Source organism: Daphnia magna, linkage group LG9 (genome assembly GCF_020631705.1).
Source record: "Daphnia magna isolate NIES linkage group LG9, ASM2063170v1.1, whole genome shotgun sequence".
Classification (NCBI taxonomy): Eukaryota; Metazoa; Arthropoda; class Branchiopoda; order Diplostraca; family Daphniidae; genus Daphnia; species Daphnia magna.
In genome coordinates, this window is record NC_059190.1 from 10,005,609 (window position 1) to 10,029,172 (window position 23,564).

Consider the following 23,564-nt stretch of genomic DNA (forward strand, 5'->3'; position numbering starts at 1 on the left):
TAACAACTTTTTTATAAGAAAGGTGTGCCGAGTGTTGCTTAGCCATCAGCCACTAGCCGTCGGCGTCGCAGAGACGATAATAACACCGATGTTGTTCCCCATCCAACTGAGGGAGTTTTCATGGAAGGTTTTCATTAAAAAACTAGTTGGATTTGTCGTAAAGATATGCAACCCATTCGGGTAGTTGAAAATGGAGGTATGTTTTACATTTATGTTGATGCTATTCAAAGTTTTTGACTATATCTCTTCTCAATCTTTGGAGGCTTTAAAGATATGGTGCATTACGTTGATCCTCGGGTTACGCTGCCGTCAAGAACAACCATAGCGAACCCTTTGATTCCCCGGGAATTTGAAAGTGCAAAAACTGCTTTGTTTCTGGAAGTCCAATCTGTCACTTAAATAACCTGAGTAGTAAGCTGGAAACGATTGCATCTGAATGGGGTATTACCGAAAAAGTGGTTTGTGTCGTTACTGACAATGCGTCGAACATTGTAGCGGCTATTAACTTGCTGTCACACAAGTACAAGAAGAAAGGTATGAGATTAATTAACTCTAAAATAAGCAACAAACAACGTACCAATTTTATGTATTTTGACGTCTTTGGAATCACCTTCCATGTTTTGCCCACACCTTACATCTTGCTTCACTACTAAAACTACTACACTACTACACTACTAACAGCAAGCAGGCTAAGCAGGCAAAGGAAGAGAGAAAAAATTTTCTTCGTCAACCATTCCTGCTTATGCTTTAACAACTCGGCTGCCCTTAGTATTGATAGGTGGTTTTAATTGCGTTAACGACATACAAGACAGGAGACAAACCAAATCCCAATCATGTTCTTCTAAAATAATTAAATTTGCTTTGAAGGAGATGATTGAGGGCTTAGAACTCATTGATATCTGGAAAAAGCTTAAGAAAACTAAACCAGGTCATACTTTTCATCACCATGGTACGTCCTCTCGACGTTATCGCATTTATGCTAGTAGGGCTTTTTGCAGATAATTTCGAATCATCTGTTTACAACCATTGTCTATTAGTGACAATCGGACGATACAGTCTTCCTTTACATGTAATCTCAGCATCCTTCATCTTGCAAAATCTACTGTTGGCTTATGGAAAATGAATGTTTTGATCTTGTTAGAAGAAGGTTTTCAAAAAAATATTATTGAATTCATTGAACAATGCTCTAGTCATCCTCTAAGGCTAAGTAACGTTTGCAAATTGGTGGGAGAGTATCCTCCCACCAATATGCAATCGAGACGCATCACGATTGCATATTGCAAACAAAGGGCTAAGAGGATAAGAGAAACGAATTTGTTTTATCAGTCCTACATGCAAGAGATTGCCCAAGCAGACCCCTTTGATTGAGTTGCCTTTCAAGAGTTGAGAAACTTCTCGAAGTCTTGTGAGGAGAGAACACTCAAAGGATTCGGAGTTCGATCCCGTTGCTTTGAGGGAGAAGGAAATGAGGATGCAACCATATTTCATGTTAGTCGTGCCAGAGAAAACTTTTGCAGATATCGTATTGAGAAAATCATTACCCCCAATGGCAGAGTTGAAACGAGCACGCTCGCGTCCGAAATCCCGAGTGGAAGCTCGTGACCGTGGTGCCATCTATCAACCAATATTCTCACCAAGTGCAATTCGTCAATTCCAAAGCAGACAACAGGAGGCTGACTTCTAAATCTAAAGCAATGGAAATGGCAAGTGCCATTGTGGCAAATATAAGTCAAGGCATGGCTGACCAAATGACGCTATCAGCCTCTGGTGGCTCTGAATCTGAATCAGAATCAAATCATGCAAATTCCTCGTAAGTAGAAAAAAGTTATTTTCATAGTGAATCAATGTAATGTTTTTCAATGTTGTGTGGCTGACTGGCTGTATGTATCCTTTATGGCCTGTATCCCTGATTCCCTTTCCCTGTATGGTCGTATCTAATTTATTTGTCTATTTTTAAATTCTCCTTAGTGTAAATTCCTCTTCTCATGTTGAAATTGAAAATGGAAACACCGGGGGAAAAAAACCAACAAGCTGGAATGAATCCAGAATTAAGTTGCCATCCAGTTACTTCCAATTCATGTACGACAAAAAAGATGGAAAAGGCTTTTTAGTGAAATGCCTCATATGCCACAAGACAAAGACAAAGTTTAATAAAAAATTCGAGATTAAACTTCTGACTATTACCAACAATTCTGGCTACAATGCCAAGAGGCACAAAAGAGTAAGTTGTTTTCTATCGTACGCATCCATTCTGAAAAAAAAGCTTTAACTGAAACTAAAAAATGTGAAGTACTACATGCATTCAATTATAATACACGTGTTAAAATGGAATATAGATATGAGAAACAAAAATTTTCAGTGGACGTCCAGCAACAAAATTTTAAAGAGCGGAAAAAGAGCTTTTGCGAGCGGCTCGCGCTCTTTTTTTCAAATGGTGAGCGGAGAACGCGAGCCGCTCGTTTAACGGGTGTGAGCGGAAAGCTCTGAGCACGCTCCAAAATCGGCGAACTTCTTTCAACTCTGCCCAATGGCGAGTGCTTAACAACCAAAGAAGATGTCTCTAGAGAAATTGTTTCACATTTTACATCGATTTTTAAGAATCAATCTTCTCCTGATACGCTAGCAGGGACTGGTTTTCTTGAGAGAGTTATGGATTGCTAAAAAGTCTCTTCGAACCTAACCGTACCTATTTCATCTTTTCAAATTAAATAAGCCCTTATCCAAACCAAGAAGAACAAGTATTCCGGTACCTATGGCATTCCCTAAGAATTTTATATAGCGTTTTGGGATGAAATTGCTCCCCACCTCCTGGATATGTTTAATCATATCCTCGAAAGGGGAACCCTGACATCATCTCGTGGACAAACAGCGCTAAGACTTATTCCTAAGTGTCAGGACGCTTGTGGGATTTCAGACTTTCGCCCAATATCTATCCTCAATTGTGATTATAAAATCACGGCATTTGTCTTAGCGAGACGGTTGAGACATACAGTACCCACACAAAGTTTGGAAACACGACGAGTTTTTCCGCGCTTTTAACACGGCGGCTTACGGGCCGAAGTGTCTGCCTTTTTTACGCGATAACTCACGTTTGAGTTATCGCAAAGCAAATCCAAAAAAATCCTCTTGTTGAGGAAAGAATTTCCTTTCACTATTCAATGATACTTAATATAAAAAAATACATTTTAGTTAAGTATATTTCTATTTTAGTCCAATGAACATTTAGTTTAGTTATACTTTACTAAAAGTATAGTATAGTTAAGTATGGTATATTAATTTAGTTCATCGAAAAGTTAGTTTAGTAATACTATACTAAACTTTTTTAGTTATTATTTAGTCGTGTATTGTTACGTAAAACTAGTATTGATTTCTGTTTGTCTACTAACGGATCTATGTTTATTAGCTCGTCAAGTGATATTATCAAAAGACATAATGACCAGCTTGAAAAGTATATTATAAGGTCCAAAAAAGGAAATCTTGTTCAAAATCTCAAATTCCATTTTATGAATTGTGTTGGACGTCGTTTACAATAACAATGCTTTGTTCTGTGCTGACTTCAATGGATTTGTATAAGTACTTAGTTGAAATCGGATTTATAGATGATAATGTTTCTTCGTGTTGTCTACACTGCTCTTGGCAACTAACATTGGTAACTTTAATCCCTTAATTATGTATATAAGGTATGTGATTATTCATATGTGTCAATAGATTCCTTCTACTACTGCTATTGACGGTCACCAATTCAAATGCAACAATAGAATTGGAATTTATGGTAGCAATATTTAAAAAAAAATTTGTAGTAAAAAATACGCTATTAGAAGAAATTCATGGTTTCATGAATCTCATTTAACAATTTATGAAATATTGACACCAACTTATTGTTGGTGAAGTGAAATGTGGGAAATGATTTGGATTTAGGTATGTGGATTTTTTGTATTAGTTTATATATTATACTGTACAGTATCCTGCACAAAAATCCGAACACCGATTTAATTTTTTAAAGCCACCTATTGGCGGGGTAGTGGGTTTTTTGTTTGTTTTTCTTTAAGGGGGAGGGTAGACGGGGTGATGGACACGACAGGGTAGGGTTGGGTAAGTCTAGACATTTTAAAAAGGTGCCTTAAGGTATTACGCTTTAAGGCAAGTTACAGATCGGGACATTTTTGCAACCCCCAGGGTGGTGTGTTTTTTTAAACGAAAGTTGGAAATTTAGGGCTTGGGCTTGGTAATGTTGCTTACCGAAACAATTTAGCTTATGTTCCAGCTGCCTGTAAATCTTTACATCGTGGTCAATGGCGTAGGTGTAGCGTTTCTGAATGTGATGCTGGAGATCGGTGTTCGATCCCAGATGAGGTGATGAGTTAATATGGTTAACTTACTAGAACTTCGCATCTATATATAAAACAAATTTTCATCGAGCAACATGTTCTTTTTTTGTTTATTAAATAATTTAAAAAATAATAATCTCCTTCGTTCTAGAGAAATTATTCCCAGCAAATTCGAATAAAGAATATTATAACGATACCAAATATTTTGCAATTCCTTATTGGGAATCGAACAGTGATCTACGGCGTCGCAATCAGAGGCTCTACACATATGCCATCGGTATCGATATAACTGTGCACAGGCAGCTATATAATTAATTTGGGTAAGGAGTATTACACAGCCTAAGTCCAACATTTCCAACTGTCGTTTAAAAAAACACACCACCCTGGGGGTTGCAAAAATGTCCCGACCTGTTACTTGCCTTAAAGCGTAATACCTTAAGGTATTAAAAAAATGTCTAGACTTACCCAACCCTGCCCTATGTGTCCATCACCCCGTCTACCCTCCCTCTTAAAAAAAAACAAACAAAAAACCCTTTACCCCGCCAATAGGTGGCTTAAAAAAATTAAATCGGTGTTCGGATTTTTGTGCAGGATACTGTACTATACTTTACACTTATACTAATGTAAGAAACGGGCAGTCGCGTTCCTTGCATCCCTTTCTCCTTTTCCCACGCTATGAACCCTTTTTCCTCTCTTCCAACGATAGGTCACCTACCGATTGCTCCGGCCTTCAACCTCCCTTCTACTTGGCCTTCAAACGTGTGAATTTTTCACATTGGTCTTACATTTACACGCAAAATATTAATTCCCTTTGCAACACCTAACCCTAAATGACCTTGTTCTTTCGTATAAATGTTACCCTTTTCCCCGATTGTCAGTCGCAGTTTCAGTCGCTTTTCGTTCATCTTCGAGTGTCTTTTGGGTCAATCCACGCCGATCCGTCAGATGTTGGGCGCGGGTAAGTAACCGATTTCATGGTGTATTACTATGGTGGAGCAACTTATTATTTAAGAGCCTATCTCGAATGAAGCCAGTTTCCGTACCAGGGGGAGGAGCTTAGTGCCTAAGGCAAAATTCTGAACAGCCAATTGCAGGGCTCGTTGCCGTTTCTCTGCTGCCCCCTATGAACAAAAATACTAATTTCTTTTGAAATTCGAAATTTCGGTTAACGTTTGGTTCGAGGACGGCCATTTTATGTTGAAATCTGATGTAACCGTTTGATTTATGAGTGGTTTAAAAGTTATCCAAAAATGTTGAAACGGTGCTTTATTGAAAATTGTTATGCTGGAAAAGACAAAGAAAATGGCCCAGCTATATTCTTTAGAATACCCAAACATCGTCTAGAGGAATGGAGAGGAATACTTCCAAAAATGGGACTTTTGGACTCGTCACGCCTGTGCAGGCGTCATTTTGATGAAGAAGACATCATTAAGGGTAAATTTATTTTAGACAAATTTTATCCACAACAGCTATGGCGACTGAGAGATGGAGCTACACCAAAGCATCTGTTAGGTAACTATGTACATTATAATTGCTTCACTCTTCAGTATAACTCACTCGCAACATATTTTTTCAGGCCTCAAAAGACAACAGAACAACAGTCGCCCAGCATTGGAAGATTTGACTCAGAATGGTCCTGAAGGGAAGAAGAAGAAACAACAGTCGAGATGCAAAAAAATTACGTCACTTTTGGGGACACCTATTTCCAGCCTTGTTCAAAATCAGTTCACTACTCTTCCCCACACAGATTGTACGAAGAGTTCACAACCTATAACTGAATCGCTTTGCACAAATGCTCTCTCAGGTATAACTTTATTAACAAGTTTTATTCATGGAGCCATTAAATTTAAGTCGAGGTTTTTCTTATTTGTTATTTTATAATAAGATTCTGGTTTCAGCCAAGTGAAGACCTTTGACGTCTTGCTGATGGATTCTGCTCCTGTGCCTATCACTACTACCCTCCCTGGTATTTTAACACACTTTACAGTGTTTTCATCTGTTGTTATAATAGGGGATGGCTCACTAAAATTCAAAAAAATTATGAAATATACTTAAATAAAGAGAAAAAAATATAAAATATTTCAAATAAATTTTGTGTATGGGAAAAATTTATTTTAGGAGTTATTTTCTTTTTAAATTTCGACCCCTTGCCCCGCCTTAAAAAGGCAGACATTGGCCTATTTATCACGTGATTCTTGTTGCATTAGCACTGGTCAGTCTGTAACCAATAAAAAGAGATCACGTGGTTGGGGCAACCAATAGAAGCGCGGAACAGCTGCCATTTCATCTCTTTCGCGTCTAGTTTCTGACAGTCCAGTTGCTTTTCACAGCCATTGTAAGATGCCGAAAAAGATTTTGAAACCAGAAGTCTGTATAGCAGAGTTATGTACAAACAAAAGTTATTCAACAGACAAAATTTTTATAAGTGTGCCTGCCCCAGCAGAGAAAGGAAGAAGATGCGATTGGCTAACAGCCTGTGGACTTGGTCAAAACGACTTAAAGGTGCGTCTATACTAGCAGTTTTTAAAGACAAGTTACGGTCATACAGACATACAGACTCGATACAGGCATACGGAAAGCTTATTCCGTTCAATCTACACTAGCAATTTTCCGTAAACGTATGCCTGTATGCCTGTGCGTCTGTAAGAAAAAAAGTTTGAAATGATTCAAACTTTTCCCGTAAGTGAGAGTTTCCGTAAGATGAAAAATAAGGTTCAGCCAATGAGAATAAAGTATTGTCACGTGGAGATCACGTGACATACGCGTGAGACACACCCCACACTCACCTCCTTCTTGGAAACAAGCAAGGGCGAATGTACGAGTACATTCGACCTTGTTTTGTCTGAATGTTGCGGTAGCATCACAGGACGCTTGCACCTTCTCTAACGCTTCGGGGAAACAAGCAAGGGCGAATGTACTCGAACGTTCGGCCTTGCTTTGTAGTAAATAGTTAAGGGTATCTTCTTCTTTTGTAGAAACAAGCAAGGGCGGATGTACTCGTACAACCGACCTTGCTCAGTAATAAGTCATACGGGTTATTTCGATTGTTCGTAGAAACAGCAAGGGCGAAAGCACTCGATGATTCAACCTTGCTGTTCACCTACCATAAATAAGCGGTGTAGTGTCTCTTGAATGGAATGTTCTTACTTGACGTCTTACCACATATGTGGACGTCCAAATACACTCGTGTTACACATCACCCCCAAGTGTAACAGTATATATTTTCAAATACTCTTTATTAGTGCAGCCACACATGACTGCAACATTGTCTGTTGAAGTTCGTCTGCCACAGTCGTCGTGCGTCTTAAAAAACTTGAATTTGAATCAAAAACATGGTGCCCAAACCATCTCCAAAGAAGAAGAAATCCCCAAAGAAAATAACCGAAAAGTAAATACTTTAATTCTATTTGTTGCTTTTTCTCAGTTTATGTACAATTTTAATATTTTGTAGACTGAAACTAGAAACAAAAGACGTCGAGAGGTTCATTTTGTGTGTTAAAAATCATCCTGTATTGTATAATACTACATTGCACGATTAGAAAGACGAAAAAATTCAAGCACAAGCCAGGGCAACAATTTTCATTGCAGTAAAAGCACCATTACAATAATGCATACAAAACTTTGATTAAAACTACTCGTGGTCCTTTTAAGTTGCATTTACAGGCCCTGCTGAGGTGAAAGAAACATGGCAATCCTTGAAAGATAGGTACACAAAAGAAAGAAAGTCTTTGAACGAATTGCGGTGAAATAGGCCCGGACAAAATAGGACCCTACAATATAGGCTCGTCAAATAGGACCTACAAAATAGGACCCTACAAAATAGGCCCACTTTAAAAAATATTTTTAAATCGGTCCTATTTCTACAATAACATGGGCCTATTTCTACCAAATAATTTCAAGTTTCATAAAAGCCTCGGAAAACATTTTCCAAAAATTGACCAACCTAGTCTAAGCAAGAAATGGCGGCTTGATAGAAACAGGCAGTCTGTATATACTTTGCCTTTTTCAAACCGCTATGACATCTGATATCACTTTACCGTCTTGTAAATCACACGTAATTTAGCCGAATTCAAGTTTCAATTTTTTTAACATATTAACCGTAGCCATAACTTTTAAGTTCATTTGTTAAAAATTTCAATTTCCTTTCAGAACTGATGAATTTTAAAGAATAAGTAAATAAACGTGCTCGCGCTCTGCAGTTTTTTTCTCCCCTAGCCAGATCTCCCCTTCGGCCTTCAACGCGTCTTCCCTCTACCGATGCTAAGGCAATGTTTGCCCATTGCATAGGTGAAGAATTCAATCAAACAATTTCGATGAAATAATTTGCAATGCATTTGGCATCATTTTTTTCCTTGCTGCTTGCGAGTCTCCTCTGACCAATACTGGTGTTGAAATCACTATGTAAGAAGTTTGGAGATTAACTAGTTTTAAATGATGCCAATTACATTGCAAACACACACACCAGCACACGAATAAATAAAACATATCGTGTTAACACAGGGCACGCCAATCATGACGCTAACACAGGGCACGCCAACCATGACGCTAACGGGGCACGCCATCATGACGCAATCTTTACAACCAAGTTTAATATTATATTGGAATAAAAATTGACAACATTATAACCTTATTTACCTGAAATTGCTCACTCCAGCAGTAACAATGCCAAGGTATAGGAGTCTATGGTAGGCGTACTTAGAGAGCCCTCGTCTGCAAAAATGGGACGGAAACTGGAATGGCTGGAATTGGCAACGCTGGCAGTGTGTGTAACTATGTAGGCTACTTTTATATGGGCTCTTATGGGACTAACTTTTTAAAAGTCTCTTAATTGTTCTTTAAAATATTATTTTCGATGAAAAAAAATCTGATTGATATGTGCAAACAATATCCGTATATAGCTCAATAAACAAAACGTAATAATAAAATGTTAAAGTATTTAAAAAAATAAAACTGCGAAAATGTCGCGAAACCTGCAGCATGTCTTTTTCAGTTGCCACTGCCACTATAAATAGCTTGAAAAAAATACGCGGAAAATTCCACATCTACTATTCCGCGTCAGTTAGTACGAGAATTGTGGAATTTTATTTGTGGAATTCATGCGTTAGCTGTCAACTGTAAAGGAACTTTTAAAGCTTGTTTGTTTCACGAGTACTGTACGTGTTTTTTTGTGTTACTTTTAAAACCATCCGAGTCATAGTTACAAATATATAATAACTCTTAGGTCTTAAGTGATAATTTAATCACTATGCCTACGACGTGCTGTGTTCCCAATTGCAAAACAGGGTACGTCTCCGAAGAAAAATCCAAAAAAGGAAGTATTTCCTTTTTTTCTACTAGCAACCAAGAATTACTTGCTAAGTGGTCAAAAGCGATTCCTCGCCAAGATTACGTTTTTACTAAGTTGTCTAGGGTATGTAGCAATCACTTTGACGAAAGTGATATTATAAAAGGCTACTCAGTGTTGGTGGAAGGAAAACCAACCATCGTGCCCTACAAAAGGTTGCGACTTAAGCCTGATGCAGTACCCTGCATTTTCCCAAGTAGGATAAAAATTCCTAAGGATGTCTGTTGGGTAATAGTTTTTCCTTTTCTTATCTTTTTTTTTGTATAGATTGTTCTGCCTATTTGTCCAATAATTTTAAAAAAGGAAATGCCCTAAGGAAAGAAGTGACACAACACCGCAGCCAAGTAAAAAACCAAGTTTGGGCCCTTGTTCCATTTCCCTCTGTACGGATACTACAGTGCAGTCAACTGTAACAGCAACAACAGGTTTCATCTCAATTGCCCCAATGTTTATGGAACCAGCCAGTTCAACCGAGATTAAACCAGGTGTTGCTGTTACCATCCCATCTACAACTACCACCATTCCTGAGACTGCTATTCAAGAAAACACTTCGACAACTGGCTGGGAAACTGACCTGAAAAAAATTTGTTTTCCCCTGTTGTGGACCTACCAGAAGATTGGTGAAAATTTATTTTCTTTGTTTCAAACGGCAAACCTCGACGGAACAATCAAGATTGTAAAAGGGATAACTCTCAACCAAGATTTTCTCAGCTACAGTGTCAACGGCAAATGTTACACACCAAATTTTTTTCCAAGCAGCGTCGCAACGGCTGTCGAATTACAACAAATTATTGAGAAATTTGATGAAGCAAAAATCTGCATAGGTGTTTTCATTGCGGAAAACTTAAAACTTACATAGAAACTCCTTGAAAGAGGCACATTTTATAAAGAAGTGCAAAGTAGTAATTACTGGAAATCAAACCGATGTGAAACACTACTATTTGATCATACAGTGCAGGAAAAGTCCACATCATCAGTGCCAAAAAAATGCAAATCATCTACAGTGCAGGAAGAATTGAAATCCTCAACAGTGCAGAGCTGTGGTTGTTGTCAAAAGTTGAAGGCTTATGCAGCAAAATGGATGTGGAAAGAAAAAAATCAAGGTTGTGGGAAAATTGCGCGTTGTAGGATGACTATCAAGAATTCAAAAAGAATTCTGTCGCGCAAGTTTACAAAATTGAATGGGTGTAAATTGAAAACTTCTATTCACTTTATATGGAAACATTTATTGATTTTGTTATTATTTAGAGACTTACAGCTGAAATAACGGCTTTACAGAAGTCAACCAAGGTAACATCCAAAAAGGCCTTTGAGGAATACTTGGCTGAACTGAGCGAAAAGGTAATAATGTTACATCCTTAAACATGATTTTTGAAATCCCAGTGAATATTATTTAACAACGTAAATTTTTGCTTGCTATTATTATATTTGATAAATTTCCTATTGAATTTGTCGTCGTTTTCCATTGTTCTAATCATCTAATCTTACCATCATTTGACTATCTCATTATCATTTGACTTCTTATAATTATCGTCATCATTTGACACATTCATTATTTGTTTTTCCACATTGTGTTTCAATAATTGAAAATTTAGTTTATCTTTTGTGTTAGCATCTCTTAGACATTTTTAATGTACTGAATTGTAACGTTCCGTTTCCATTTGTTTTCTTCACTCTTTTATACGATGTGATATAATTACACAAATAAAAGAATTCCTTGTATTGAAACGGTGTTTTTTTCGTCATATTAAGCAGACATATTTCTTATAATTTATAGGAGCAGCTCGTTATTCAAGCGATTATAAATAATTCTGCGTGCGTTTCAAAGAAAGGGATACGCTACCAAACCCATTGGTTATTTGAATGCGTAATTTTGCGAATCAAAAGCCCGAAAGCTTATGACCATCTTCGTCAAGGGTTGTTTCCACTTCCGCATCCCGATACCCTGAGAAGGTTGATCCGGGGTATTCCGGGAACATTTGGCCTAAACAAATTTTCCATAGAGTCGATTGGGAACAACTTGCGTGGAAAGTTAAGGTGTTTCAGGAGAGGATCCCTTGTATGGGATGAAATGACGGTCAAGAGGGCAATAAAGTTCAGCAGGCAGAAGATGACGTTTGATGGATTTCAAGATTTTGGGGAGGATGTGGAAGTTTCCGCAGAGAAGGCCGGAAAGCTTGCTGACCACGCTCTTGTCCTCATGTTCAGACCTTACCGGGCGAAATGGGTACAACCCATTGGTGTATATGCAACTAGTGGAGCTGCTAGTTCTTCTACACTACAAAAGTTGGTGATTAGAGCAATTTCGGCCCTTCACGCGGTAGATGCTATCGTCTCAAATGTTACATGCGATGGCCATCAAACAAATAAGGGCGTCCATGCTCTTTTTGGAATAAGCGGCAAGCTAAATAACGTTAATTCATGGATCGAACATCCCACTGACCCAAATGAAAAAATTCATTTTATATTCGATATTCCACATATTTTTAAATGCATCAGGAACTATATGATTTCGCACCAACATTTCCAGGTACAACAATTTTTTTTAGGAACTCAAAGTAAATAATAAATGCTTTATACTAGTTTGCTGGAGAAAATATGCCATACGATATGTTCAAACTTTTGATAAAGACAGAGGAAGAATTCCCCACAAAAGTTTGTCCTAAGCTAACTTTGTCTCATATTTACCCAGACAACTGGCAAAAAATGAATGTTAAGCTTGCTACTCAGGTAAATAATATTAAATAATTTGATTAACATGACTTCAAGTGACATACTTTTACGCAAGCTATTTTCACATAGCGTGTTTGCGGGATTTAAGTATTATAGGGAACACTGTAACTTACCTGAATTTGCCGCAACTGAACCAATCGGGGATATGGTGCTTCTACTGAACGATGCATTTGATGTTCTAAATGGAAGATGTATCCAGGAGAGTATGAACACCAAAAACTTTGACGACAAAACCAAAGTAATCAATTTCTTTTTTGATAAAATAATAATAATAAGGACTCCACGATTTTTTCTAGCACATTTTTAATTTACTGGATAAGCTCGACTTAACCGAAAAATACATGAAAGAAGAAAATAGGACACCGTTTCTTTCACAAACCACATTGGAAACCCTAAGATTGACTGTACATAGCGTCTTACACCTAACCAGTGATCTATTGAAGAATGATTTCCATTTCGTTTTGACGGGAAAATTTAATCAAGACTGTCTTGAGGTACGTATTTTCTTGGTAAATATTAATTACAAAATGTAATTGCGGTTTGTTTCAGTGGTTTTTCGGCATATTAAGAAATGTCTGCGGTGAAAACGACCATCCTTCTGTTTCGACCTTCCTGCAGCTATTCAGACTGCTGAGCATTGTTTTCCCATTCAAAGATGCGGTAAAGAAAGGAAACATAGACAGAGGTGAACGTTTATGCCTATTAGCAACCTATAAGGACTGCCTACGCCAAAACTGCAAACAGACAACCAAAGAAGCCATTGATTTGCGACAATCGATGAAAGACGACATTCTAGATGCTCTATGTCTCAAATCAAGACAACCAGGAATGCCATTACCTTGCGAAGAAGTGAATGGTCTTGAAGTTGGCATAGACATTTCTGAAATATCTTACCCAACCCTTGCCGAATTGAAGCATATACAGTACCTACCGAAAGTCTTTGGAAGCCCGAGAGGAACTTATGCAAAAACACTGTTTTTGCAGTCCTCTCAGTTGTACCGTTTTTAAGCAAAAGCTTTCAAATTTTTTGTGGAGATGGCTGAAAGTAGTAGGAACACCTCTGATTTTTTTCAGATTTTTGTTTTTATTTTCTAAAGTACTTTTATCCCGTTGTAAAAGTCTTTGGAAAGCCGAGCGGACCTTATGCAAATAAGGCCACTTTGGCCTTTTTTTTCAGTTGTACGGCTAGGGCTAGGGAAACGCGACTTTTTTTAAAAAATCAACCTGCGTTAGCTTTATTTTAGCTATTATTTGCAATTTTTTCAATTTTTTGCAAACTTCATTCCGGTACTGGATGTTGCAACAAAGTTGCAGAGAAAGCAATTTGCTGAGAAATATTTGTGTTTACAAGAAAAGTTTTGGACTAAGGCTGCCTTTGTTGACGAACAACGTTTTTCGTATGCTATTTACGTTACATTTATCGAGTATTGACTAAATCTCATAATCTTATATTGTTTTTTCATAGATTTGACATTGATGGTCGAATTAGTTTATATTCTGGCAGTCATGGAAATAACATACCTAACACAGTCCCTGTATGGAGTTGCATTGCTCTTGACAATTTGCCAAATGTTATCAAGAAACTCAACTGCAGACTCGATACCACCCAGTACAAAGAATTGCTGGATAGTCATGTACTTCCATTCTGTGATGGGCTGCAGATAGTTCACGATTACTTCCCAGTCCACTATGCTTCATCAGTTAAGGAGTACATCAAGTCAAATGCTCTCAACGTTTTGCCTGACTGGCCAAGGAAATGTGGAGACTTGATGCCTCTTGAAAATGTTTGGAGAGAAATGGTTTATCGATTTGAAGCTGAAGGAATATTTGCTAATACTGTTCATGAACTATGGACTGCCATTGAACAAGTTTTTAATGTTATGAATCGTGGTGGTTATTTCATTGAAGTAATCCTTGGCACTCGTAATAAATTACGTAGATTGTTTGAGAATGATGGCGACTGGGTTGCTGTTAACTAAGTTACTATGTATAACATTCATAACAATAAAATTAAACATTCATGTTTGTTCAGGAAAAGCATAGAATTCCCTTATTTCATTTATTGATCAGTAACGAGTATGGCCACCTTTGGCGTGTATGACTGCCTTACACCTCTTTTTCATAGAAAAAATGTATTTCTTTAGGATTTCGTCAGGAATGCTATTCCAGACATTTTGAACCATTTCCCACATCTTGTCTTGGGATGTTCTCACAGATCGGTTCAGTTTCGAATCTATGTAATCCCACATTGCCTCGATAGGATTGAGATCAGGGCTCTGTGGTGGCCAAACCATTCTTACAACGTCGCCTAGAACCATTTGCAAACACTTGGAATTAGAAATAAGTTTGTGAACACTGAAACAATAGGTATTGAAAAGACAATTGGTTAACTTGCATGTTTTCCCTCCGCAATATTTTAAATTGAGGGCAACGTGAACTAAAATCTCACTTTTGTTTAATAATAGGTGGGGATAGTTATAAAATCCACAAAAACCTGTCGTCAACCCATAGTAAACAAGCACACAAATTAACAAATTGTTTTATCAACACCCATAGTGAACATTTAAAGCTGTAGCACGTCATACAATTTAGGTACCTGATTTCTCTTTTTTTTCGAGATAGCCTCTGCATAACTTAGACGCATGTTTTGGGTCGTTGTCTTCCTGGAACACAAATCCTTTTCCAATGAGTCGCTTTCCTTCGGGAATTGCTGTGTGTACTAGGATGGAATGATACACTTTTTGATCCATGATTCCAACGATTCTTTTCAGTCGCGTAACCCCGTTTGTTGATATACCACCCCATACCATAATGCTCCCACCTCCGTGTTTAACTGTGGGCATGAGACATGACTTATGAAATCTCTCACCGGGTTGTCTACGTACAAACAAACGGCGCTTACTCCCAAATAGTTCAAACTTAGATTCGTCTGTGAATAAAACTTTCGCCCATTTCTTTTTGGGCCACTTGATATGTTTTTTGGCAAACGCCAATCTTTTTTTAACATTACGCTTGGACAGAAGAGGTTTTCTGGCAGCTACTCTACCAATAAGACTCCAAGATGTTAACGAGCGATTCACACAAGAGTAGGAAACTGGCATTTGACGCCCACCATTGAAATCTTCCGTTAAGACGGCCAGAGTTTTACGTCGATCACGCAACGCACACAATTTTAAATAACGTTTATCTGAGTCATTTAATTTACAAGGTCGTCCACTTCGTGGTAAATCGAAACAGCTATTTGTTTTCTTAAACCGATCAATGGTGTAGTAAACGGTTGACATTTTGCAACCACTAATTTCGCAAATTTTTTTTACTGAATGTTTTGTGTTATACAAAGTTATAATTTCACTACGTTTTTCAATGGATAACTGTCTTCGTAAATCGCCAGCCATTTCTAAGCGTATTCAAACGGCTTCAACGCCACATAAGCTACTAAATGTCACCAAAACATTGAGTTATTTTTCTCGCGAAAGATCAAATTATTTAAATGAGAAGGAAAAAGAAAAATTTTATAGTTGGCGCTGTTTTCTCTCCCTGCCCCCAAACAATGAGTCACAGCGCCCCTAGTGAGAGTGTGTGGTCACACAGCTCATTGTCCCGGTCAAAAATCGGGTAGAGAAAACAACGGTATTTGGTGACCCTACTTCAGAAAATAAAAACTTTAGAAAATAAAAACAAAAATCTGAAAAAAATCAGAGGTGTTCCTACTACTTTCAGCCATCTCCACAAAAAATTTTAAAGCTTTTGCTTAAAAACGGTACAACTGAGAGGACTGCAAAAACAGTGTTTTTGCATAAGTTCCTCTCGGGCTTCCAAAGACTTTCGGTAGGTACTGTACAAAAAGTGAAGAGGTGTGCATCGAAAAAAAAATTTTAGCCGAGAAAGTAACCAAAGATACAGTGTATCAAATATGTAGATACCTTCTGCACACTCGTAGAAGATTGTTGAAATGTGAACAATGCTTATCTACCGTACAAACAAAAGAGGAACTACTCCCTGCAGAATTCTACGAGCACTGTCTCACTGAAACAAAATCAAGAGGAGGACTGAAATACTGCACACCAAATATGTCTAAGTTTTTTCATGCAGTTGAACTAATTTATCGGGAAGAGGTGAATCAGCAGAATCTAAACATAGGAAATTGGTTTCAGCGAGTAATTGCCAAAGTAGGTGATGGAAGACTTACCGTTGCTTTTTGTTGCAGTGAGGAACATAAACTAGATCTTGTCCCAGATTTAGTTTTAGAATATTTTGTGGTACGGAACCATTTTGAAACAAAATCCTGGAAAAGAAACGATGATAACTGTGCAAAAGTAAAGTCGCTTAGAAAAAAAGCTAAAGTTATAAAGTAAGTTCTTGACGTGTAAGTTCGAATTAACGTGTAAGTTCAGTTCTACACCGAAATAAATGCAATGTAAACGAACATTCAATTGATACGTACCATAAAAAAAAGGAGACAAGAGACAATCCAATCAAGGTGATTAAACATTCGAAAAGAGTTTGACAGCAAAGTCCTCAGTTGGACAGTTCCACAAAGTGAATTCTACAATTCTCGTACTAACTGACGCGGAATAGTAGATGTGGAATTTTCCGCGTATTTTTTTCAAGCTATTTATAGTGCCAGTGGCAACTGAAAAAGATCTGCTGCAGGTTTCGCAACATTTTCGCAGTTTTAATTTTTTTTTAAATACTTTAACATTTTATTATTACGTTTTGTTTATTGAGCTATACAGTCATGCTTGGAAGTTTCTTTAGCAGGCTAATCGGTCTATATCCTTCTATTTCTTTTTGATGGAGGGGATACTTTGGTGCCTACCGTACCCCTTTATGCTATTCCTATTTCTCTTTCTTTGCAACCCGCGAAAAAGGTGCAACATTAAATGTAGGAAAATTAACTGAAACGTAGAGGAAGAGAAGAATGGAAAGAAAACGAGGGTATGGTAGGCACCATAGTATCACAGATAATGAGCACTGGTTCGTTGTCTCCTATCGTTTTAGCCCTATCTCTACTGACGCCAAAACTACACCTGATCGTAGTGCCTCTAGCGGATAAGCTGGTGTACTGCATTAGGAAAACGAAGAAAATAAAGTATATTAGTATTCGTCTTGCAGACGTATATTACTTCTGATGAATGAAAACAAGTTTGTTATTTCTAGATAATTAAAAAAAACCTCAAAAGTTCCTAATCAGGGGGAGTTGTATCGGTAAGTAGGCTAATCAATCCTTACACATATTTTTTTTTGAATTATAATAGAATTGGTTTTCTCTGTGTAATTTTTCCATGTATTAATCTTAACTTATTTGGTGTAGGTTTACATAACGGTGGACAGCTTCTTATGGTTAATAATTGCAGCTTGAAATTTTGACAAGTTTAGATTTTTATACCGGGTTGCTTCAAAATGGAATCTTATTTGGACGTATTCCATGATAAGGTAAGATAGTGTACCTGGATGTAGTTCGCATGAAATAGGTATGAGACTAATTTTCTTTATCTTTGACAGTACTTCTTCAAAGCTATCACGAACAAAGATGTGATCTGGTGAGTTAAAATGGCTATCTATCACATCCTCAACAGCACGGAATGTTTTAAACATTGCAACAGTAGCATATTTTAATGAACCATAACTTTTTTGGTAAGTATACTTCGCTGGTAGAAAATTCTCCATTTCTGATTCTTGCGCTTCCATAAGGTTATTGCAGGCTTCACAAGTTACACATACTTCATTGCGTGTGCGAATAATGTATCCACAGAGATCGTAGACTAGCTGATCTCGTGTTGCATCTGATTTTCCATCAGGTATGTCGTTGGTGTAACGTAAAAGCAATTCCTTCTGTAGACTGTCTTTGAGATCCTTTTTTATCGCTTTCGCTTTTGTTTCACAATCACGAAACTTGTTTATCAGGCATTGTTTGTAGGCGACCAAAACCTCTCCCGCGTCCCTCCCGTCAACATTTGCATTTCGGATCGCAACTTTGGTAGGGTTATAGAGGGAAAGTATTCTAAAGATATGGAGCCAAGAATGTGCTGTTGGATGGTCGTCAATTGACCTTACTATTCCGAAGAAATTCTACAAAAAATTATTTTATTATTGACAAATTTAATAACAAAAACATTGATATTTACCTCTATAGGATCTTGATTGAAACGTCCAGTCAACACCACGTTTAATCCTGCCGAAAAAAGTTCCTCAACCAAACCAATGGCACTATGAATGACTAGTCTCCAGGCAACCAGACTAGTGTCGGACATGAATTTGATGTCTGGCAATTGATGTCGGTCACGAGCCGGATCATTTGCTATCTCTTCAGTTATGTTAAGGATAAGTAACATCTTCTGTAACTTATCTTTCTTCTTCGGCCAAGATGTTTTGCTTATTCCCTCTTTAGGAAATCGACCGTTTAGAATGTCGAAAACGTCATTCAATAATAGGGTCATTCGTTCAGTTGGAGCGGTATCTGAAAATGAAGGTTCATTGAATTGTTATAAATTTAATGTCAAATAATATTTTTTACATTTAAAATCAATTGCAGTTTCAGGTTTTTCACGGAAATGCTTCAACGCCATGGCTACGTGTCTGGAAAACAACTGGGCAGCTTTACTAACAGTCATTTTTTGCCAGTTATTTGGATTGAGATGACCTTCTGTTAGTCGGAAGCACATCCGAAGGCCGTTGTTCTTTTCCGTGTTGTAGAGTTTCAGGTAATGTTGGTAGTCTACTATTTCCGACGCATACTATTTACAAGGCATTTTTAAAATTGTAATATTTGTAAGATACAAGAAGGAAACTAATTGTTCTTTACCTGACAACGGCGGTGAGCAAATAGATGATTTCGAACGCACTTGAGCAAATGCGGCACGTCGAAAAAACACCAAATCTTAATAGCAGGCTCCATTGGATGAAGAAAGTATGATTTGACAGAAGTTGGATCTTGAGCGGTGACTTTTAATAATTTCATTGCTCCTTTATTGGTTTGATGACCGTCACAAACCACGTTCCTTACGATAGCTCCTTTAATGTACAAGGCAGTAATTGCTTTCATGACTATCCTATGCAATATGGAAGCAGGCGCTGCTCCGTTTGTAGCATAGGAGGCGATGGGCTGTATCCAGTTAAGGACATATGGACGGAAAATAACGACGAGGGCATGGTCCGCTATGGTGTCACCAGGTAAATCGGGGAAGTCAGATCCATAATTGACTATCCCATCCCAAACGCGTCGTCTGGTATCAAACTTTATGCCCTTCACTAAATGTATCTCGTCCCACATAAGGCATCCAAATCTTGCAATATTATCTGCACTGTATTCTTTTAGAGCGCTCTGAATATTTTCTAGGGCCAATTCATCCATACCGAAATGGCAATCGGATGAACTTATAAGCTTCCTAATCGTAGACGGTGCAGGGAGCGGAAGCATCTTGTTGTTTCTTAGATGCTTGTATGCTGCATTGTTCTTCATCTTTAACATTAGTGCTTCCAGGAGAAAAGAGGCCTCATATCGCATTCCTTTGCCATGCTTTTCTTTCTTCAAGGCTTTTCCATGTGCAAAAAATGTCCGTATAACGGACTGTTGCTGTTAATGAAAATAGTTGTAGCATTAGGGATTAGGAATTGTTGTATTATTTTAATTGCAAAATACAATTGGTCAAAAACATGATTGCTTTACAATTTTTTTTAGTACAATTGAATACGTCATGTTATTATTTTAATTCATGATCAAAACGAACAAAGGTCAGACAAAATAGACTACCTGCTGAGGTAGACATCGAATTTTTTCAGAAAGTTGATTTTGCGTTAGTGCATTAATGCTTCGCCTTAGATTGTTGACTGTTAATGCAGCATTCTGTTGAAAAATAAAGGTATTTATTATATTTAAATTTAGTTTTGAAATATAAATTTTCTACCTTTGCGTAATAATTGTACCGTTGAAACTGTCTTTGTTTAGCTTTTAGTCTCTTTGTTAGAGTAGTAACCTTTTCAGATTGAACTACCTTTAGACTTTTAAGTTTGCCTTCGTGTACTCGGCACTTGCTACATTGCTTGTCTTCCGTGTTGGATACAGATCGACATTCCGATGAGCGAAATTCACTTACAGAGAAGGTTCTTGTAGTGGTATATAAGGAAAGATCCAAAATTCCACAACAGGGATATTTGCCATGAAATTCATGAATTGCTCTCTGCAAATCAAAAGCTTGCCATGTTCCGCTGTTTATCAGAAATGGGAATGTTACCTTAATTTTTAAGGTAGTTGCTCACCGTTGTCAACTGGGACCTCAGGCTCACATAATTTCAGCTGATTTACAGGATCCGACTGATGTTGTTTGGCATGGTAAGTTTGCTGTCGATGCATCTGAAAGCAACCAGTATCTGCAGCTACAGAGTCACTTCGATTGCAAGTGTCAGAGAATGATTTGCCAACAGTGCTTAGCTTCCCTATGAAAACATAAAATAAAATAAAAATCTAACTTTACATTATACAATTAGTTACCTTGTTGTTTTTCATTGTTGCATTCAGCAAATGGATTACGTTTATTGGCACTGGCAGAAGTACAGTATTTTGGAACTGCTAAGTCTTTTAATTTCCAGACCTTGAAGGGATGGAAAATTCCGCCTATTTCTCTACCCTTTACTATATCATCGACATCAAAATGCCGACCACAAATGGGAGAGCCAATCTTTAATCCAGGTTTAGAAATTGCTTTCTTCCACTCCAATAACCTCTTGTCGGTAGTTACAAAACGTCCAAATCTATTTCCGTCTTGGTTTTCTTTATCGGCGATTACGCCACAAATGAAACAGTAGGCACCACGTATCTTCTTATTTTGTTTTAACGCCATATTATATACATCGTCGATTGTACCATCAGGACGCCACAAACTTGGGCAATGGCGGATTGGCGGTTACAGAGAAGCTGCAAGCTGTACTGAAAGCAAAGTTAGGGATTGAAAGCCCCACTGGATGGCAGGATAAGTAGGTGTAGCACCTCAAAAAAAGGAGGAAGGGTATAGAAAATTTCGGGGACAGTTGCCCATGTTATTCCTCTTATGGAGACAACGAACCAGTGCTCATTATCTGTGATAGTATCCCTTCCGTCCAAACAAAATGAAAGGATATAGACCCATTTGCCTGCTAAAGAAACTTGCAAGCATGACTGTATATCTACTACGGGAATATTATTCGAATCTGCTTTAACAAATCCGTCCAAGAGACGATGGGACATCTTGCCCTCTTGCTTTTGAAAGTGTGTAATGGGGTAAAAGAATGCCAATCACGTGATCTATTCTTATTCGTTAATGACTGACCAGCGCTAATGCACCAGGAATCACGTGACTTTAAGGCCCCTCCTACATTTTAGAGGTGGGTCACAAAGTCAATACTTTAAACGTTAATAACTTCTAAAACAAAATTTTTCCCATACACACAGTGTTTAGGAGATATTTTTTATTTTTTTTCCTCTTATTTTTAGTATGTTTTATTTTATTTTTTTTTTGTTTTATTCATTTCCTTAAATTAGATCCTGGGTCCAGCCAAGTGACGACCTTTGATGACTCCCTTTTGGATTCTGCTCTTGTGCCTATCACTACTGCTCTCCCTGGTATTTTTACACACTATACAGCTATTCGATCTCTTTGTTATAATTCATTTCTTAACATTAGATCCTGGGTCAAGCCAAGTGATGTTTGAAGACGATTTTCCGATCGATACTTCCCTTGGCCCTGATGATCTCATAGGTATTATTACATACTTGTCATTCACTCAACAGTTATATTATTTAATTATTTTTGTATTCAGATACTTGATCTGGCCAAGAGCCGCTCGGTGACGTTTCAACAATTTGTTCTCCTTTGTTGCCTGATATTGACGTTCCTGAAGGTAATAAAATTACATGTAAAGGAGCTTTTTAAATTTGTTTACCTATTATTCGTTAACATGCAGGTATTGATTCACAGCATTTTGAAGAAATAACATTGGCTGTTCAGCTACCATCTTCTGACTGGAACTGGGTCTATCATAAAAAATCCAAAACAGCTATATGCATCGCTATTGAAAACCTTCCACACGGCAACATTGGTATTGCGAAGTCATTGCAAATTCAATCAACATCGAAAGCTTCTGTTCACGTCGGAGGCCAAAATGTAACTCTGCCTGGCTGTGATGGAAGATACGAAGGGTACGGTGACATCAATCGCTACCTTCGCATTCTTAGCAATGTGAAAGCTTGTAAAGGATTTCTAAACGACGCAATGGGAAACGTCAACGTTACCGGAAGGTGCTCAATTACGAGAAATGGCCAAGTGTTGCGCTCAACCAGCTGCCGATATATAGCCTCACCTAATTCCAAGACTGATCTGTGTCGAGATTGCGCAAATTGCTTAAGGAATTTGAGGAAACGAGTCATGCAGCCAAAGAACATTGAAATTTCCAAGAGGAAGCTGACGACTGCGCTTTAAAAGATCATACGCTTGAAATCAAGAGAAGTTGTACGTTCATAATTTGTTATTGTTGAAAAAGTGATACTAGTAATAATTTTTTTAAATTAGATTTTCGCCGAAAAAGTGAACAAGCTACAGACAAGGAGCCGTAGTTTAGTGGCTAGTATTCGAGATAAAAATTTCGAAAACGTCATGAAAGATTTGCCAGAGACAGTAAGGGATCCCAATGATTAAAATGAGTTGATATTTGAAATTTGATTTTGACAAGCTTAAATGAGATTTTTAAAATATCTCAACACTTATTAATTGTAGTATTTTATTTCTAATTTTCAATTTACTTTTTGACAAATTTTCCATTTTCTACTAGCCTGAAAAACACTTCGTTTGATATTTCTTTAATTACATGACTAACATGATGATACAATGTATTGATGGAATGCATTTGAAATTATCTATATTAATTTTTAATTCTTCCTGATGTACAATACACAATTTGAAAACAGTAAATTTATTTTTATCTCTCTCATTTTTATTATAATTTTAGGCTCGTCAAATCATCAGAAGGTTTGTGAAACGCAACGCTTCAAAGCCAGGAAATAATGGATTCCATTGCGGCATGCGGTCGAGCCGGGTTGACTGATTGAAAGTCTGTTGCTTAGAATGAAGAGCAAGAAGGCGTACAATCACTGTAGAGACAATAAGCTGCTTCCCCTTCCGGGAATC

At 37.5% G+C, this 23,564-nt stretch overlaps 1 protein-coding gene and 3 long non-coding RNA genes across 15 annotated transcripts; 3 read left to right on the forward strand and 1 right to left on the reverse strand.

Annotated features, from left to right (window-relative positions):
* The first annotated feature begins 5,540 nt into the window (after window positions 1-5,540).
* On the forward strand, window positions 5,541-22,351 carry LOC116930550. The gene is made up of 6 exons (XM_045178709.1): window positions 5,541-5,762; window positions 5,905-6,132; window positions 6,214-6,294; window positions 21,923-22,003; window positions 22,065-22,227; window positions 22,345-22,351. Exons 1-6 carry the CDS (start codon window positions 5,579-5,581, stop codon window positions 22,349-22,351), a joined length of 744 nt encoding a protein of 247 aa, XP_045034644.1. The 5' UTR covers window positions 5,541-5,578.
* On the forward strand, window positions 9,935-10,954 carry LOC116930384. Its single transcript, XR_006651095.1, has 2 exons — window positions 9,935-10,857; window positions 10,923-10,954. It is a non-coding gene; the product is annotated as an uncharacterized LOC116930384 (long non-coding RNA).
* LOC123475777 lies at window positions 16,294-16,964 on the reverse strand. Of its 2 annotated transcripts, none has more exons than XR_006651097.1 (3): window positions 16,850-16,964; window positions 16,595-16,690; window positions 16,294-16,535 (listed from the first exon to the last, which is right to left on the reverse strand). It is a non-coding gene; the product is annotated as an uncharacterized LOC123475777 (long non-coding RNA). The 2 variants fall into 2 exon arrangements; XR_006651096.1 differs by having other exon boundaries at window positions 16,595-16,711; window positions 16,850-16,963.
* Window positions 17,360-20,065, forward strand: LOC123475776. Of its 11 annotated transcripts, none has more exons than XR_006651090.1 (9): window positions 17,360-17,613; window positions 17,720-17,841; window positions 17,911-18,042; window positions 18,100-18,206; window positions 18,313-18,385; window positions 18,542-18,877; window positions 18,941-19,315; window positions 19,417-19,578; window positions 19,745-20,065. It is a non-coding gene; the product is annotated as an uncharacterized LOC123475776 (long non-coding RNA). The 11 variants fall into 11 exon arrangements; XR_006651089.1 differs by having other exon boundaries at window positions 18,326-18,877; window positions 18,941-19,109; window positions 19,182-19,315; XR_006651093.1 differs by having other exon boundaries at window positions 18,326-18,877; window positions 18,941-19,109; window positions 19,235-19,346.
* Window positions 22,352-23,564: the final 1,213 nt, after the last annotated feature.